This window comes from Geotrypetes seraphini, chromosome 15 (genome assembly GCF_902459505.1).
Source record: "Geotrypetes seraphini chromosome 15, aGeoSer1.1, whole genome shotgun sequence".
NCBI classification, from domain to species: Eukaryota; Metazoa; Chordata; class Amphibia; order Gymnophiona; family Dermophiidae; genus Geotrypetes; species Geotrypetes seraphini.
In genome coordinates, this window is record NC_047098.1 from 28,912,828 (window position 1) to 28,927,999 (window position 15,172).

Below are 15,172 nucleotides of genomic sequence, written 5' to 3' on the forward strand. Positions count from 1 at the left end.
AAACTGTGTTTCTCAATTAACTTTGGGTGCTTTCCAGCGCCTAAGTTTCTGCACCATTTATAGAATAACCCCCAAGATTGTGCAAATGTTTGAAGTGTAAAATATTGAACTGTTTGCCCTGGTTACAACAATTTCTGTTAGCAATGAGTCATCTTAACCCAGCTATTTCCTTTAATATTCTGGAACTACCTATGTATATATATATATATATATATTTTATTTTTATTTTTTATTTATTTTTATTTTTTTTTAATCTTTCTACAAATAGTTACACTAGCCATGTCTCATACAGCTTCCTATCCAAATCTGCAATTCAGTGATTAGTTGAGAGTCAGAGCTTGAAAAGTGGCTTAAGAAAATGAGCCAAGTGTCCAAATCTACAGAGACTACCTTTCAAAATGGTTTCTACTTCAGCTCGTTCTACCTGCACACACACCTTCTCCAGTAATGAGCTCTCACCTTGTGGATGAAGTTTTCCACTTTATTTTGCAGGCCCCACCACTTGAACTTGATGGTTACCAGTTTATAAGCACACATGTGAGGACAGTCACTCTGTTGTCCCAGCTGTTTCTGGAAGGAGAAATACATGAAGATTTTGAAGGTCCGAGAGCAGAAAAGTGTTTCTGAAAGTAGTAGTATTTGGACATTGGAGCTAACACTTAAGTCTAACACAGCCCCTTTGCTAAGTCCATCACCAAGCCATCTAGTGGAGACAGCCATTGTGCTTAGCTATAGGGCTAATAACAACCACAAGCTATCAGCAGCATTAGAGTTCCAGGTAGCATCTGCTGCGACAGACACTGGTACTCCACTCCCTGATGAGTCAGGCTGGCAGCCATCGGCACCACTGCCTCAACCATCCTGTCACTCACTAGTCTGGGACTCAAAATGGTGTCATATAATCAATGGATGGAAGTCACAGAAACAGCTGTTCTTCCTGTAGACCAGGGGTAGGCAATTCCGGTCCTTGAGAGCCAGAGCCAGAGCCAGGCCAGGTTTTCAGGATATCCACAATGAATATGTATGAGATGGATTTGCATGCACTGCCTCCTTGAGATGCAAATCTATCTCATGCATATTTATTGTGGCTATCTGAAAACCTGGCCTGGCTCCAGCTCTCGAGGACCGGAATTGCCTACCCCTGCTGTAGATCAATGCCTAATAGTAGCTGTCAAATCAATATAACCCGCTTGAGCAGTAATTATGATATATCATAGTAAACTATGCATCAAGAATAAAAAATGTACACATTTGCATGCTAATAAGTTTAAAGTGAAACTGGAAACCTTCAGTATGTTGGTCCTTTATTTTTGCAGATACCTCTTTAGTGAACCATATAGATTTTTCCTCTTGTTTCACTTGCTTTCCTTACATAAAAATCTGTTACTCTTTTTATAGCCCCTTTCAGTCTAGCCCACTGTCCTTCCACTTCCTTTTATCTCCTGCCACCCTGCCAGTTCTTCCTTCAGCTATTTCGCCATTTTGCCAAAGCTTGTATGTTTGAAATTCAGGACTTTCAGTTTGACATGATCAGCCTCTACTTTATCTCTTATATCAAACTATATGGGCAACTATCAGTGCTGCCAAGATGGGCACCCATCCAGACACTAGACACATTCTCTCCATTCACGAGTATTAAATCCAGTAAAGGACTCCTCGATAGTAGGTTGTCTCACCATTTGTCTAACAATCTGCTATCTTTATCATTCTTTCCAGATCTGAAGATAAGGTACTTCAATTCACATCTGGCAGATTATAATCAACCAGGACCAACACCTCCCCTTTCATTCCTACTTTTGCAATATCAATCAACCAAGTTTCTGTCCAGTTCTTCCTTTTGAAGCAGAGGTCTATAGACTACAGTAGTGTGGATGAAAGTGTGATCTCCTCTTTTCAACATAACTCCCAGGGCTTCCTCTTTTCCCCTCACGCATGCATTTTAACTGCTTTAATATTGTCTTTTACATAGAAAATCACTCCTGCCTATGGCAACTCCAATCTCAAAATGGCTAATGCCATTTTGATGGCAGAGACGGGGCATGAGTGACTGGCTCAGTTAGGCCACCAGGGCACCTAAGGTAGGTCTGGGAAGGGCATCTTGGTTAGGGGTAGGATTGTTTTAGTATCAGCTGAAACCAAAACATGGCCGAATTGGCAGTTTGGGCTGATTTTGGTGCTGAAACCAAAACCGAAATCAGTCTGCCTCAGAATTCTAACTGAAGCTGGTGCTATTTTATTTTGTCTGACATCATCTGCTGAGAAATATTCATCCATAATTCTACATTTCCTAACAGTTTCATGACCAGAGGCTGCTAGCTGATTTGGAAATCAGCTGTTTGTTGTGGCAACTGTCAGCCAATGCAACTATTTATTGTTTACTGATCTAGGACTCAAACCCATCATGAGTTATGGAGGGGTATGAAGTTCTTATGCTTTGGAAACCAGACAAAGCTCACATACCATGAAACGCCACCAATATTTTAACACAGAATAGCGTATCATGGAACAGTTCTTTATTCTACAAAGCACATCAGGTTAAGGAATAATTTCATCTTCTTTATTCTAAATAGAGAACCTCCCTTCCAGCATCCACACAAAAGCCCCAGAGAATACCAGATGCCGCACAAATCGTATGCCCCTACCTTCCAATCAGGGCCCAGAGGACCACGCCCAGTCTTAACAGATTTAAATTTTGATGGATCTTCCTCTGGCTTGTAATCCTATGAAACATAAAAAGAGTAAGATGACAAATAATGATATGAAAGCTGTATAAGACACAACATACCCTGCACTCTAATAAATCAGTGACTGCTGCAATGGATACCCAAGTTAATTGAACTCGCTCTTGTCTGGAAGCGATATGGAGCAGAGGAGGAAAGCTCAGTCTTCAATGCAAATCTGATATAGAGAATGACACGGGGACAAATTTTTCCCTGTCCCCATGGGAACTCATTTTCCCGTCCTGGCGAGTTCTTTTCCTGCCCCTGTCCTACAAGCTCTGTCCTCATCTGCACAAGTCTCAAACCTCTTTAAAATCATAAGTGTTTGAGGCTTGTGCGGTTAAGGCAGAGTATATAGGAATGGGACAGGGACAAAACTCATGGGGGCGGGACGGGGAAATCGAGTTCCTGCAGGGACGGGGAAAAATTTGTCCCTGTGTCATTCTTTAATCTGATACCTACTGGCAAGCTACGGAGTGCACTTGGAGTAAATTCCAAAAGGAGCTAAAGTCTCTATGACCTTAATTACAGGCCAGAACAGATGGCTTAAATCACAAGAAACACCTAGGCTGTCATAAATAAAAGTTTACACTGCCCCAGCCTCTCTTTGTCAGAAATGAGTGGAGTTGGAACAGTTAATTTTGCAGATGGACTAGAAGGCTAACCAGATCCAAGCAAAAGTGCTCAAGTGACACCAAGATATGAAGCAAGAGACATCGCCAGTTTGCCGGAAACTAAGAATGGCATGATCATTACATTACATTAGTGATTTCTATTCCGCCTGTGCCTTGCGGTTCTAGGCGGATTACAAATTATAAGAGATCTGGACATTACCGAGAGAATTGCATAACAAAGATTATCTAGAGAAATTACATAACAGTGATTCATGTACTTTACATGGTGTGGTAGAGGATTCAATTATAAGAATTACATAGCAGAGAATCAAGTGATAACAGGATACAGTGGAGAATATCAGTATATACGGGTTACAGACGAGAAGTTACCTAACAATGACGTAAGAAGTTTGTTGGATAGTGAGGTAGATGCTTATTTAGGAATCAATATTATTGGAAGGAAAGGTTCTAGGAGTTGACTAATGTGTTATTAAAGAGAGGGAGAGCTTGTGCGAAAGGGGAGGAGATTAGTTAGTAGGGACGTATTTTTTGAATAGAAATGTTTTGATTTCTTTTCGAAACACTTTGATGTCTGTTGTGTTGATCATTAGTTTGGTGATGGTGGGGTCAATTTTCGCTGCCTGTGTCGCTAGAAGGCTGTCGTATAGTCAGCTGTTGTATAGTCGTATAGATCATTACTACAATAGACAGAGGATTCCCTGTTTAATGCCATTAAATTTCAAGTATATTCTATTTAATTAGGTGATGCCTAGATGAAAAAAGGCTGCTGAAGTAGTTAACACATGGAGAGAGCAACACTCAGTGCAATGAGAAATCTAAATTATTAGAAATCTCCTCTGTAAACTCAGGGGTAAGTTTGGGTTTGGGATAAGGGATCTGTTCCCCTACCTACAGGTTTTACATTATATTAGGACCTCGGGTCTTCTGGGAGACTTGAGGGGTGGTAAGATGCCCTTTGAGCTGCTATTGGGTCCAGTGCTTCAGAAGGGAGCTCTCTCTGCGGTATATAGGTGCCTTAATTGTCGGGGGGCTCCCCTTCCCTACATGAGGGCCTGGGAAGATGATTGTGATTCGGCTATTTCCTGGGACACTTGGGGTGACATATGGTCGGAGATCTCCTCGGCGGGTATTGCTGCTTTGCTGATCGAGAATGGTTACAAGGTCCTCTTTCGGTGGTACTATACCCCTCAGGTTGTGGCTCGTTGGCGGGGAGGTGCGAGTGTTCTATGTTGGAGGGGCTGTGGGGAAGTGGGTACCTACTTTCATATGTGGTGGCAGTGTGGGCAGGTGTGTGGATTCTGGACTGAGGTCTTTGTTCGGGTGTCCCGGATCTTAGATGTCCAGATACCGGCCGATTGGCGACACGCCTTGTTGTTTTGGCATCAATTGGATCTGGCTGGGGGTGACTCTTTGTTTTGTAAGTTGGCATTCTCTGCTGCTCGATTGGCCATTGCCTCTTTGTGGAATTAGGCGCTCCCTCCCACGTGGGCCCTGGTGGAGCAACGTTTGCTTAATTGGCAGAACCTTTATCACTTAACGGCCTTGCGGCATGGTAAACTACATGGCTATGCTCATGTGTGGCGCAATTTTCGGGCTTCTGTGGGGGTTTGTGGTAGGGATGGTCAGGGGCTTTGAGTTGGCCTTGGGGTTGGAATGGATGGGCGATGCTTGGGGGGATCCCATAACCATATTCCTTTCCAATTTTTGGTATTTGTTTGGAATTGACTATCTCTCAACCATATTGAGAGTTGTAGGTATTGTGTTTTGTCCCTGGGGGGTGGGAGGGGGGTATTGGCTGTGTTTTGGTGGGCATTCTAGATTGTTCTTATTAGTTTGTAGGACTTGCACATGTCTATGCTGTTGATTTTAATTATGTGTGCTATTTTAGAGTGTGGTACTCAGCTCTATGTATTTTTGTTCTTGCATTTCATGTGCAATTATTACGTACTGTTTGGAGTGTTTTTCAATAAAAGCTTTTCAATTAAAAAAAAAAGAAATCTCCTCTGTAAGTTTATGGCACAGCCATCGAAGTGGTGAAGAACCCCACATTCCAGACCTATTAATCCCTGCTATTTGATTGTTTAATAATTCTCCCTAAGGATATGTACCTTTGGCAGAACCTGGCGCCGATCTGCAATGTCAATATTAATCACCTCTACATTCTTCCAAACGTCTGGCTCCAACCTGTGCACCTAATGAGGAAAGAGACAGATGCAATACCAGAGAATGTACATCTGGGATGTCCCTGATAATATGCAATCAGGGAAAGCAGCATATCCTGAAGGAAAAAAGTACAGACTTTTATGCTGTGCCATGCAGTGCAGTGGGCTCAAGTTTGAATCTCCTCACGGGACAGACGGCCAACAACTTGCAGAGGCAACACAACTGAATTTCAGGATGGTATACAAATGGCTTCTGTGGTTGTAGAAACCCAACCCCTGGCAGCCAAAGAAAGCCATGAGGGATTAATCTCAAAGTTCCTCCAGGCATCAAGGCCAGTGACTGTTGCCCTGGCATGCCATCTGGGATATAGAAACAAAATGAAGGGAAGGGAAGACAGGCCCAGAAAGGACAGAGTTATGGAAGCTGAAAGAAAGGGTGCCTGGAGGGCTGTTATGGGGGGGTGACAAGCAGACCCTATTAGTGCAAAGACAGAAGGACAGATAATTGAAAGGGAAGGATTATGCCAGATAAGACAGTGGATGAAAGGAAAAGTGATAGGCAGGATAAGGTAACAAACAGGGAGAAGAGAAGTGACAAATAGGCTCAGATAAGGCAGGACAGAAGGGCAAAGACACAAGTTATATTAAAAACATGGTGAACAAGCATGGGCTATACTTACATTATCTTGTGTTCCCAGATCTGGTTTGTGCCACGTTTCAATTTTAATCAGGAAATCATCTTTCATGTACTCGTTCTGTTATTAGAAAAGAGCCTTAATTTCTCTTTGCAGGAGTCCCTGAAGAGCTGAGCATTTCATCAATGATTACCAAATGTCTATCAAACCCTTACTGCTCACTGACCTATGATCTATTATTTAATAGTTTGCACTTGGAGCAGGGTCACTTCACACCAGTTACTGAGCTCTAAAGAGAAAAACTAGCAAAAGAAAACCTATTTCCACTCCAGCAATAAAACATTTTAAAACACTGCACTATATAGGAAGACAGTATGAGGGCAGGTGCTTCAGATTAATAAGGTGGGAAATGTAAGAATGGAAGCATTGCCTACACTAGAAGCATAATATTAACCTTCAGAAACAAAACTCACCTATGTCACATGCTATAATACTAAAAGAGAACTACCACATAAGTGTGCAGAGGGAGTTCAGGGACAGAATGAAACCCCAGTTCTACATTAATTAAAATGCATTATCAAAGAGTGCCTGGACCTGTGCCAGCATATGTATTTACTTATGTGCCTGAGATCACAAATAAAATTAACACATACTCACCGTAATAACTGCTCAGAAACAGTGAAGACACATGCAAAGAAGAGAAAGGAAAAATTATGTTCTTACCTGTTAATTTTCTTTCCTCTAGACGCAGCAGATGAATCTAGAGAATAGTGGGATAATACACATCTACCAGCAGATGGAGATAGAGAACTGATTAACAGGTGGTCCTATTAGTTGGCACCCTCCCTGTAGCCTCAGTATAGCTCCTTGCCCAGTCAGAACCAGAATATGTCCAACATGTAAAAAACTTCTTTCCCAACACAAATTACAAACGTAATAATAGAGAGAACTACCAACAATAACAAACCGTGGAAAAATGCGAAACACGAACAGAGATCAAAGAGCCAGAAAGGGTGGGGCTCTGGATTTATCTTCTGCGTCTAGAGGAAAGAAAATTAACAGGCAAGAACATAATTTTTCCTTCCTCAGCAACAGCAGCAGATGAATCTGGAGACTAGTGGGATGTAGCAAAGCAATCCTCAAACAGGGTGAGAAGCGAATGCCGCCTCGGCAATAACCGACGCACCAAAAGCAGCCTCCGCACGCACCGCCACATTCAACCGGTAATGCTTAGAAAAAGTATTCTTAGAAGACTAAGTAGCCGCTCGACAAATCTCCTCCAAAGAAAAACCTCTGGACTCCGCCCAAGAAGTAGCCATCGCTCTAGTGGAATGAGCATGAAATTTGTCAGGCAACCGCTTACCTGACGTCAAGTAAGTGGAAGCAATGGCTTCCCTCACCCATCGAGCAATGGAAGCCTTAGACACTGCCATACTCTTATTGCGGCCCACGAACAACACAAAGAGGTGATCTGAACGGCGAAAGTCGTTAGTAAGTTGGAATTAATGTAGAAGTATCCTACGTACATCTAGGAACCGCAGAGAAGAGAACTTCTCCCCTCAATCCTCTTTCCTGAAGGCTGGAAGAAAGAGAGACTAGTTAACATGAAAGGTGGATACCACTTTAGGAAGAAACGACGGAACAGTCCGCACCAACACACCCGAATCTGAAATGCGCAAAAAAGGATCTCTAGAAGACAACACCTGCAACTCAGACACTTGCCTAGCCGAAGCCAGCGCGACAAGAAAAACCGCTTTCAACGTCACATTCTTCAAAGTCACTTTGGACAAAGGCTCAAAGGGAGGCTTCTGTAACCCACCAAGGACTACTTTAAGACTCCACTCCAGACAGATCTTTTTAATAGGAGGACAAATATGTTGCACCCCTTTCAGAAATCGAACCACATCAGGTTGAGATGCCAGGGAAGAACGCGCCACGCGGCCCCTGTTACAAGTAATAGCAGCTACTTGAACTTTAAGAGAATTAAAGGCCAATCCCTTGGCAACTCCATCTTGAAGAAAGGAAAGAATGTTAGAAAGCGAAGCCTGGAAGGGCGACAGACTCTGAGCAGCACACCAAGAATCGAAAACCCTCCAGACTCTAGCATATGAGACAGAGGTTGAACTCTTTTTTGCTTGAAGAAGAGTGGAAATAACCAGTTCGGAATAACCCCTACGTCTCAGCCGCGACCTTTCAAGAGCAAGGCCGTAAGACCAAAGTGGGATGGATTTTCCATGTTGTTGGGACCCTGAGTCAATAAGTTCAGAGTCACCAGAAAGGGCAACCGATCACCGTCGACAGATGTACCAGGTCCACATACCAAGGATGACGCGGCCAATCCGGAGCTACCAGGATCACCATTCCCAAAAAGCAAGTTATGCAATGCAACACACGCCCTATCATCGGCCAAGGGGGAAACACATAAAGGAGACAACCCAGAGGCCAAGCAAGAGCCAACGCGTCTACCCCTTCTGACCCCTGCTCCCTGTGTCTGCTGAAGAACCGAGGAAGATTTGCATTTGTCGACGAGGCCATGAGATCTATTTCCGGGAAACCCCACCATCGCACAATGAGGTCAAACGCCTGAGCGGAGAGTTCCCATTCTCCAGGATCTAGAAGATTTCTGCTAAGAAAGTCCACCTGAATGTTGGCCTGACCTGCAATGTGAGCTGCCGACAGTAGAGGAAGATGAAGTTCTGCCCATTGAAGAAGCATCGCCTCTTTCGCCGAGGACTGTGGGTACTGCCCTGCCTGTTGATATATGCAACTACCGTGACACTGTCTGAAAAACCCTCGTCAGACGGCCCCGAATCATATGCAGGAACGCTTGAAGGGATAGCCTGGTCACTCTCAATTTCAGAAGATTGATGGGCCACTGAGCCTCCTCCCGAAACTAGGCAGTGAGCTCCCCAGCCCAACAGACTGGCATCCGTCGTCATGATCACCCAATCCGGAGTCGCCAGAGGCATGCCTTTGAACAGATTGAGATCGCTGAGCCACCAAGACATGCTGAGTGATGCCTGAGGTGTCCATTGCAGACGACGATTGTAATCTTGAGACACTGGGGACCACCGAGAGAGAAGGCACTGTTGCAGCGGTCTCATGTGAAAGCGCACCCACGGCACCACTTCCAGCATAGCCACCATCGAGCTGAGAACTTGCACATAAATCCCACACTCTCGGCCTGGGCGACTGTAGAAGCAGGCAAACCTGTGAGCTTAACTTCTCTCCCCGGTCGCAGGGAAGAAACACTTTCCCCACCTCCGTGTCGAACAGCACCCCCAGATGTTCCAATGACTGGGACGGAGTAAGAGAGCTCTTTGGAATGTTGATCACTCATCCCAAGGATTGAAGAGAAATCACCCTCTGGGTCACCGACAAACTTTTCTGCCTGGACGATGCCCGGATCAACCAGTCGTCCAAGTAAGGATGCACTCGAATTCCCTCCTGGCGAAGGAAAGCTGCCACCACGACCATGACCTTCGAGAACGTCCATGGAGCTATGGCTAGTCCAAATGGCATGGCTCGAAACTGATAGTGCTGACCCAGGATTGCAAAGTGAAGATACTTCTAATGCGGAGGCCATATGGGGATGTGCAGATAAGCCTCCTTGAGGTCAAGCGCCGTCAGGAATTCCCCTGGCTAAACCACTGCAATGACCGACCTCACCGTTTCCATCCGGAAATGCCAGACCCACACAAAGCGATTGACCTTCTTGAGATACAACACAGGCCTGACCGAAACCCCATTTTTGGGCACGATGAAGTAAATGGAATACCTCCCCTGCTCCCTCTCTGCCGGAGGGACAGGAATAACCGCCCCAATCTACAAAAAAACTTGAAGAGTGCATTGCACCAAATCTCTCTTGGCAGCCCCCGTACAAAGGGAGTCCAAGAAAGAATCTGCGATGGGAGAGGAAAATTCTAACTTGTAACCGTCTTGAATAATGTCCAAAACCCACCAATCGGATGTGATCCGGGCCCACTCCGCCAGAAAGGAAGACAGCCGCCCCCCAATGGTCACGACAGAGGGAGCCGACCTCCCATCATTGGGAATTACGCAAGGCTGGGGTTCGGGCTGGCGGGGCAGGTTGGGGCTTTGCAGGACGAAAGGAATTTTTCGGTAGAAACCTAGGCCTAGAAGTATAGGAAGATGGGGGAAAGGACAGCTTGCCAGGCCTATATCTCCTAAAATCCCTGAAACGATTTCTGGCAGACAACGCTCGCAAAAGTGCTTTTGGTTTATCTTCCGGTAACCTTTGCGTTTTGGTATCCCCAAAATCCTTAATCAATTTGTCCAAGTCATCACCGAATAACAGCCGACCCTTAAAAGGAAGCCGCACGAGTCTAAGCTTAGAAGTCACATCCGCCGCCCAGTGATCGTCGAGAAACAACAGAAAGAGCCATTTGTTTCGCCGAAGCCTGAATAATATCATAGAGAGCGTCCGCCACATATACTATACCCGTTTCCAAATCTGGAAAGTTGGCCGGCACAGGCACCCCGGTCTCCATCATTTTATCCGCCATACCTTGAGCCCATTGCAGGCAAGCCCGTGTTGCATAGGAACTGCACACCGCCGCTTGCAAGGTAACTGCCGCTACCTCAAAGGACAGCTTAAGGGAAGATTCAATTTTTCTATCCTGGATGTCTTTGAGGGCTATACCACCCTCCACCGCAGCCACCAAAGCGTCCACCCTGGGGTTCCTAAATCTGTCCAGCTCATCCTGAGATATCAGATACAACTGGCACATAGCCTTCGCCACCCAGAGACCAGCCTTCGGTGAGTCCCACTGCACAGAAATAAGCTCAAGCATCGCTTCGTGCACCGGAAACGCTTTAGCCATTTTTTTCGTGCCCGCCATAAGAGGATTAGCAGATCCCGACGCCTGCATATCCTGCTGAGAAATATTAAGGCCCTGCAGCGCCTTGGTAATAAAGGATGGCGATTCCTCTCTATAAAAAAGCTGGAGCGCGGAAGGATCATCCACTTCCCTAACCAGAGAATCTGGATGAGACAGGGGGAATGCGGCTTGAGACTCCAGAGGAGGTCCACTAGTAGGAAGAACCAACCCCTGGTTGAAGATACAGTCCTAGCTCTGAGCAGGCTGAGAGGTTTGCATCAAAAAGGCCCTGTGCATCAACATGACGAATTCCAGGAAAAACGCCACCGGATTCGATTGAGCCTGCATTGAAAAAGTCTTCTCCTGTTCAAAAATCGGGCCCACAAAAGAAGAAGACGAAGAAAAACAGTTGACAGCCGGTGCAGCCGCCGACGTGCACCGAAGCGGAACAGAAGCAGCCGCGAGCGCAGGAGAAGCAGGGCCGACATCAACTGCGCAGGAAACAGCCACCACATCAGGTACGAGCTGCATGTCCCCCCCCCATGGCATCTGAACACCCCGCCGAACAGAGGCCCGACGGTGCTCGCCACTTCCTACAGCGGGAACACCTCTTAACTGCCTCTGCTGCCATAACTAACAACCCCCGAGCACTGCAGCCGCCCAAACAAACCACGTGGCAAAAAAACCCCAGCGACCAAACCGGCAGACCCAAGAAACACCAACTAATAGAAAGAAATAGCACTCTCACCCGAGTCCATCGTTATTAAGGCTGGTAGTATCAGACTGGGACAGACAGCAAAGCACACTGTCCAGCAACGGCACACTGGCCTCTTAATAGGGTTTGTTTGTTTTTTTGCTGGGATAGAAGAAAACAGAGGACCAGGAATAAACCTCAATCCACTGGCCCAGGAGTGACTCCCAAAGTTGGCACCGCTCAGCCAAACACCCCAATCTATCTGAAAAGAAAAACTCTCATCAGAAAAATAAACAAGAATCCAGCCAGAATTCAGGAGCTCGTGGAACAGCGACCATCACCTGCTGGGAGATAGAGAACACTGAGGCTATAGGAAGGGTGCCAACCAATAGGACACCTGTTAATCAGTTTTCTATCTCCACCTGCTGGTAGATGTGTACTATCCCAGTAGTCTCTGGATTCATCTGCTGCTGTTGCTGAGGAAATATAGATTAACACCTTATTGACCAAAAATACACTTGAAAACAGAGAAATTTTAATATTAAAACATCTTAATTTAGCAACAGTGGCACCGCTCCTTCCATCCCACCTATCAGTGAAAGAGAAGGGTGATACAGAGCAGGCCACCAAATGTACCAAGCTTTTTCACCTAAGTTATTTATTTATTTATTCATTCATTCAATTTTCTCTACCATTCTCCCAAGGGAGCTCAGAATTGTTTACATCAATTTACCACAAAATAAGCTTCAAAAAAGAACCCAAAAGATTTGCCAATAATAAGAACAAATGCACCAAAACTCAATTGGCAATGACTTTTTTCTCTTGGTGAGAATATACCAACATAAGAAGCCCAATTGAAATTTAGATGAAAGTAATAATAGGACGTCAGTACGGGCACAACTCACTATTTGGAGTGAAATTTAGCCTCGGGCAGGACCTCATAGATGACAAGCACCAGACACGAGGTCTAAATATTGAAATTATAAGTGCAAAAATCAGCGGGCCCTTGGTGTGAATTCAAACCAGGTGAAAAAAGGGGTTGCGTTTTAAGCCCCCAATATCAAAATCCATCAAAAATCTGCATAATAAACATTAAAATGCAATGTGCTAAAATAAAAAAATAATTGAAGAGCTGTAGCCATTGATACAAAAGTATTTAACTGAGTCCCAATGATGTACAATGATGTTTGGGGCAGGTCTTATTTAGACCTTGTGTCTGGTGCTTGTCATCTATAAGGTCCTGCCTGGGGCTAAATTTCGCTCCAAATAGTGAGTTGTGCCCATACTGACGTCCTATTATTACTTTCATCTAAATTTCAATTGGGCTTCTTATGCTGGTGTGTTCTCACCAGGAGAAAAAAGTCATTGCCAATTGAGTTTTGAGTTACATGAATTTATTCAGGTACTCAAGCATTTTTCCTCGTCTGTCCCGGCAGGCTCACAATCTAATATACCTGGGGCAATGGGGGAATTAAGTGGCTTGCCAAGGAGCAGCATGGGTTTGAACCCATAACCTCAGGGTGCTGAGGCTGTAGCTTTAAACCACTGTGACAAACTCTCCTTTAGGGCTAGAAGTCTTTCCAGAGAAACCAGAAAGAATACATATTCAGTGCTTTGACTCCACCCAGTCCACGTGGTTTCATAAACTGAGTGGATTCCAAGCACCTGACTGCATTGGACCAATCAGCAATTACCCTGCAGAGATGATGCCTAAACAAAGAATAGTGGCTTACTGGAAAAAAGATAATTTTTCCCCTGCACACCGTACCTCCTCCTGCTGTATGTTTTATTTATCAGATGAATATATCCCCTCCCCCAAACATCAAACAAATGCCCAAAGCAGTTTACAAATTACACAAGGTAACAAGATTCCCTCAAAAGAAGGCTGAATTATTCATTACCAAGAAAAGATCAGATTAGGTGACAAGAGCAAAGCAAATTGCCCTTCACAAAGACATTGAGAAGCAACTAGAAACAAGGGATACAGAAACTAGTTAGGAAAATGTCTTGTCCCAACTGAGGGGGGGAGATGCTCAAAAGCTTGCCATGGAAGTAAGACTGGCTGTAGCCAGTCTTACTTGCAAGGCAGCTCAGCCTCACATTCTCAAAAAGGGTTCTCAGGGGCTTTTATTAATCACGGTAGCAGCCACTGAGAATCCTATACAAATATATTACAAGGAGCGCATTAGTATTAAAATGAGCACTCCTTGAAATGCACAGAGGGGAACGCCCACCTCTTACTGTATAAAATCTTCTTTGCAGGTCTGAAGTTGCCAGTAGCTGTTTGTGCATGTTTTGTAAGAGTGTGTGTTCCACACCTATGGTTAGAATGTAGCTGTTGGGCGTGAGACACACACTCACACAAAACACACATAACATACGTCCTATACTGCAGCCGAAACAAACAAAAAAAAAAACCTACAATAAAAAAAAAATTTACTGGAGAGTTCTGGTGATTAAGAACTGTATTGGGCCTGTGCACAAGAGCTGTGCCTACTGCTTAGCTCTTGTGCGCAGGCACCAGGCATAGTTTCTCCCCCTTTTATCGGGCTACTCACCAATTAATTTGCATTCTATTTGTGCTGAGCATACCCCGGCAAAAGAAAATTGCTTCCAACCCAGTATTTTTACTAGGTTGCCAGCGCTTCGTGCATCCTGTCCTGAATAGGACTAGGGGGGGGGGGGAAGGGGAAACCAACTTTCAAAGTGTGGTGGTACAAGTTTATGTTCCCTTTCCTCTTACATATGCCCACCTATGAAACTCTGCCCACAAATTTTTGAAATACTGTTCTAGAAATCTAGGTGGATATAGGCTACTATGATGTTCCAAATTTCTCTGTAGCAAGATTCCTTGATGTGCTTCCTTCAACAGCCTAGAACCCTTCTAAAGTGAAAGTGGGTCATTTTATGTCCACAAGAAAGGTTTGAGAAAGCACAGTTACTTACCGTAACAGGTGTTATCCAGGGACAGCAGGCAGATATTCTTAACGCATGGGTGACGTCACCGACGGAGCCCCGGTACGGACATTTTTCACTAGAAAGTTCTAGTTGGCCGCACCGCGCATGCGCGAGTGCCTTCCCGCCCGACGGAGGAGTGCGTGGTCCCCAGTTAAGATAAGCCAGCTAAGAAGCCAACCCGGGGAGGAGGGTGGGTCGTAAGAATATCTGCCTGCTGTCCCTGGATAACACCTGTTACGGTAAGTAACTGTGCTTTATCCCAGGACAAGCAGGCAGCATATTCTTAACGCATGGGTGACCTCCAAGCTAACAGAGAGGGAGGAGGGATGGTTGGCCATTAGGAAAATAAATTGTGTAACACAGATTGGCCGAAGTGCCCATCCCGTCTGGAGAAGGTATCCAGACAGTAGTGAGTAGTGAATGTGTGAACTGAGGACCAAGTGGCCGCCTTGCAGATTTCCTCGATGGGCGTGGAACGGAGGAAAGCCACAGAAGCAGCCATAGCTCTGACCCTGTGGGCCGTGACA

General features: G+C 45.1%; 1 protein-coding gene across 1 annotated transcript in view; it reads right to left on the reverse strand.

Annotated features, from left to right (window-relative positions):
* PITPNA (phosphatidylinositol transfer protein alpha) overlaps positions 1 to 15,172 on the reverse strand; it is a 56,697-nt gene that overhangs the window by 12,998 nt on the left and 28,527 nt on the right. Inside the window, exons 5-9 of the mRNA XM_033922510.1 lie at positions 6,810 to 6,817; positions 6,198 to 6,272; positions 5,464 to 5,547; positions 2,643 to 2,720; positions 460 to 570 (exon numbers count right to left, since the gene is read on the reverse strand). Coding sequence (XP_033778401.1) covers positions 460 to 570; positions 2,643 to 2,720; positions 5,464 to 5,547; positions 6,198 to 6,272; positions 6,810 to 6,817 — 356 coding nt within the window. The remainder of the gene's footprint in view (positions 1 to 459; positions 571 to 2,642; positions 2,721 to 5,463; positions 5,548 to 6,197; positions 6,273 to 6,809; positions 6,818 to 15,172) is intronic.